Source organism: Triticum dicoccoides, chromosome 3B (assembly GCF_002162155.2).
Source record: "Triticum dicoccoides isolate Atlit2015 ecotype Zavitan chromosome 3B, WEW_v2.0, whole genome shotgun sequence".
Classification (NCBI taxonomy): domain Eukaryota; kingdom Viridiplantae; phylum Streptophyta; class Magnoliopsida; order Poales; family Poaceae; genus Triticum; species Triticum dicoccoides.
Window position 1 is genome coordinate 23,138,011 of NC_041385.1, and position 2,222 is coordinate 23,140,232.

At 55.8% G+C, this 2,222-nt stretch overlaps 1 protein-coding gene across 1 annotated transcript; it reads right to left on the reverse strand.

Annotated features, from left to right (window-relative positions):
• Nucleotides 1-1,154: 1,154 nt before the first annotated feature.
• On the reverse strand, nucleotides 1,155-2,222 carry LOC119280575 (tetraketide alpha-pyrone reductase 2-like). Its single transcript, XM_037561386.1, has 2 exons — nucleotides 1,381-2,222; nucleotides 1,155-1,302 (listed from the first exon to the last, which is right to left on the reverse strand). Exons 1-2 carry the CDS (start codon nucleotides 2,220-2,222, stop codon nucleotides 1,155-1,157), a joined length of 990 nt encoding a protein of 329 aa, XP_037417283.1.

Below are 2,222 nucleotides of genomic sequence, written 5' to 3' on the forward strand. Positions count from 1 at the left end.
ATAACTATAGCTGGTATACTGACCTCCTTTTTTTTTATACCCAACCGGGGTTTGCCTGATGATGCTATAAAAATCACCACCGAGCTCCAGAGAGCGCCGGGGCTTGATGAGGAAGAAGTCCAGTCGTGCTTGCTCGCCGAGCACCAGATACTAGTGTGGTTCCTTCAGGGTGAAACTTCACTGCTGGTCATATCAGAAACAAAACAAAATCAAGAAGTGCTAGCAGTACTGGTTTCGGTCGTGCTCTAGCTGTTTCCAGCAGAAATGACCACCACATGGTCGGCTTTCTAGCCCAGCACATGCAGCTGCTTGGATCGCGGAAAAGTGGTGGAGACAACATATGATTGACTCCAATGGTGATGCTTCTCAAGTACCTGGTCTTGAGCTCCGGGGTGAAAACCTATGTCTGACACGAGTTGGTCATACATGGCAATGACGATGCTTTGTGTCGTTACCTTGTTGAAGGCATTGCTCAGATTTGCTCAGACTGGTTCTTCAGGATGAAAACCTAGAAGCTGACCTTTGATGGTTGGATCCGGTGACGGCAGCGTAGAGCGTCGCTCCCTTCGTGAAGGCATTGCTGTCAAAAAACCTCATTGTCATTATGGTGTCATGAGATGGTTGGCACGGATATGGTTGTTGTATTTTGTCGATTGCAGATTTGTTCGATTTGATTTTTTTTCTTCTCTCATTTAGGCATGACTTTGGTCTTATATGACTTTGCTATTTGCCAGCGGGTTTTTCCGTGTGGGTTGGTATTGGCTGTGTGCATCTTAGCTATGCAGAGACCGGGTGTGTGCTCACTGTGTTTGTATCTACTTGATGCTCTATTTTGAGTCAACAAAATCCATCCTTTGTCGAAAAAAAGTAATATGAATTCTAAAAATTTAGTTCATTTACTTTACTTGAACTAAAGAGGGTTGGAGGGTTGAGGTTCCAAATTTGCATCCCTATCGGTAGTGTCAAACCAAACCATTCGCAAATGGGCTGTGTTTTCTTTGTCCATTTCGGTCGACGTTTTGTTTGTGTACTTCATAATGCTCATACACACTTGTGAGGTTCCTACATATTGTACTATGCGTACTGACTATAATATGACGCACAGATGCTCACAACTTGGATCGATCTATATATATAAGCCGGCCGGTGTCATGTCAAGGAAGGAGGAGCCCCTTGTCCTGGAAGCTCTTGATGCAGTCGTCGAACATCTGCTGGATGGAGAGGAAAGGAGGGAAGCCCAGCGCCTCCATCTTGCTCGTGTCCATCTTGTGTGCCCTGTCGTCTCCCTTCCCGCCGCTGCACCTGATCGATTCAATGTCCCAACGCCATGAATGATGCATCCATGAGTTACTATACATCTAGAGCTATATAGGAGCTTACTCTGTGGGGATGGGGTACTGCGGGTACCGCTCCCGGAGCGACCCGAGCACCTCGGACCAGTGCGCGACGTCGCCGGAGCAGATGAGCCTGCCGGACGCCCTGCCGTCCTCCATGGCCAGGACGTGGCCCAGCACCACGTCGTCCACGTGCACGAACCCGATCGTCGTGTTGGGGTACTTTCCCAGGTCCCCCTTGAGCAGCGCGAGCACCACCAGCGCGGTGCTCGTGGGCGCCGCCCGGCCCAGCACCGGCCCGACCACGAACGACGGGTTCACCACCACCAGGACCAGCCCGTGCTCCGTCGCCAGCCGCCACGCCTCCTTCTCCGCCACCGTCTTGGCGTACGCGTACCACAGCCCGTACGTGCGGCAGTAGTCGGCGTCGCTCCAGTGGGACTCGTTCAGCGTCGGCGGGGCGCCGCCGTGCACGTGGTGGTGCCGGTACCGGACGCTGGAGCAGGAGGAGGTGAACACCACGCGGCGGGGCGGCACCGCGGCCCGGGCGCAGGAGCGGAGCACGTTCCCTGCGCCCTTCACGATCGGGTCCACCAGCTTCTCCTGCGCGTCCTTGCCGTCCTCGTAGCTCACCACCACCGGGGACGCGGCGTGGAAGACGCCGTCCACGCCGCTCACCGCCGCGTCGAAGGAGCCCTCCACGAGCAGGTCGGCGCGCAGCAGCTGCAGCCGCTCGCCGGCCCCCTCCAGCTCCCACAGGAACCCCACCTTGGCGTCGTCGCTGGGGTCCCTCACCGTGGCCCGCACCGTGTGCCCGGCGGCCAGCAGCGCCCGGATCAGGTGCGACGCGATGAACCCCGTCCCGCCGGTCACGCAGTACTCCGGCAT

What these genes read in the sequence shown, in the direction of transcription:
- LOC119280575 (XM_037561386.1), bottom strand. Translation starts at nt 2,222, where the DNA reads ATGCCGGAGTACTGCGTGACCGGCGGGACGGGGTTCATCGCGTCGCAC. An exon ending in CAGTACCCCATCCCCACAGA is followed by an intron (nt 1,303 to 1,380) that starts GTAAGCTCCTAT and finishes TGAATCGATCAG; the next exon opens with GTGCAGCGGCGGGAAGGGAG.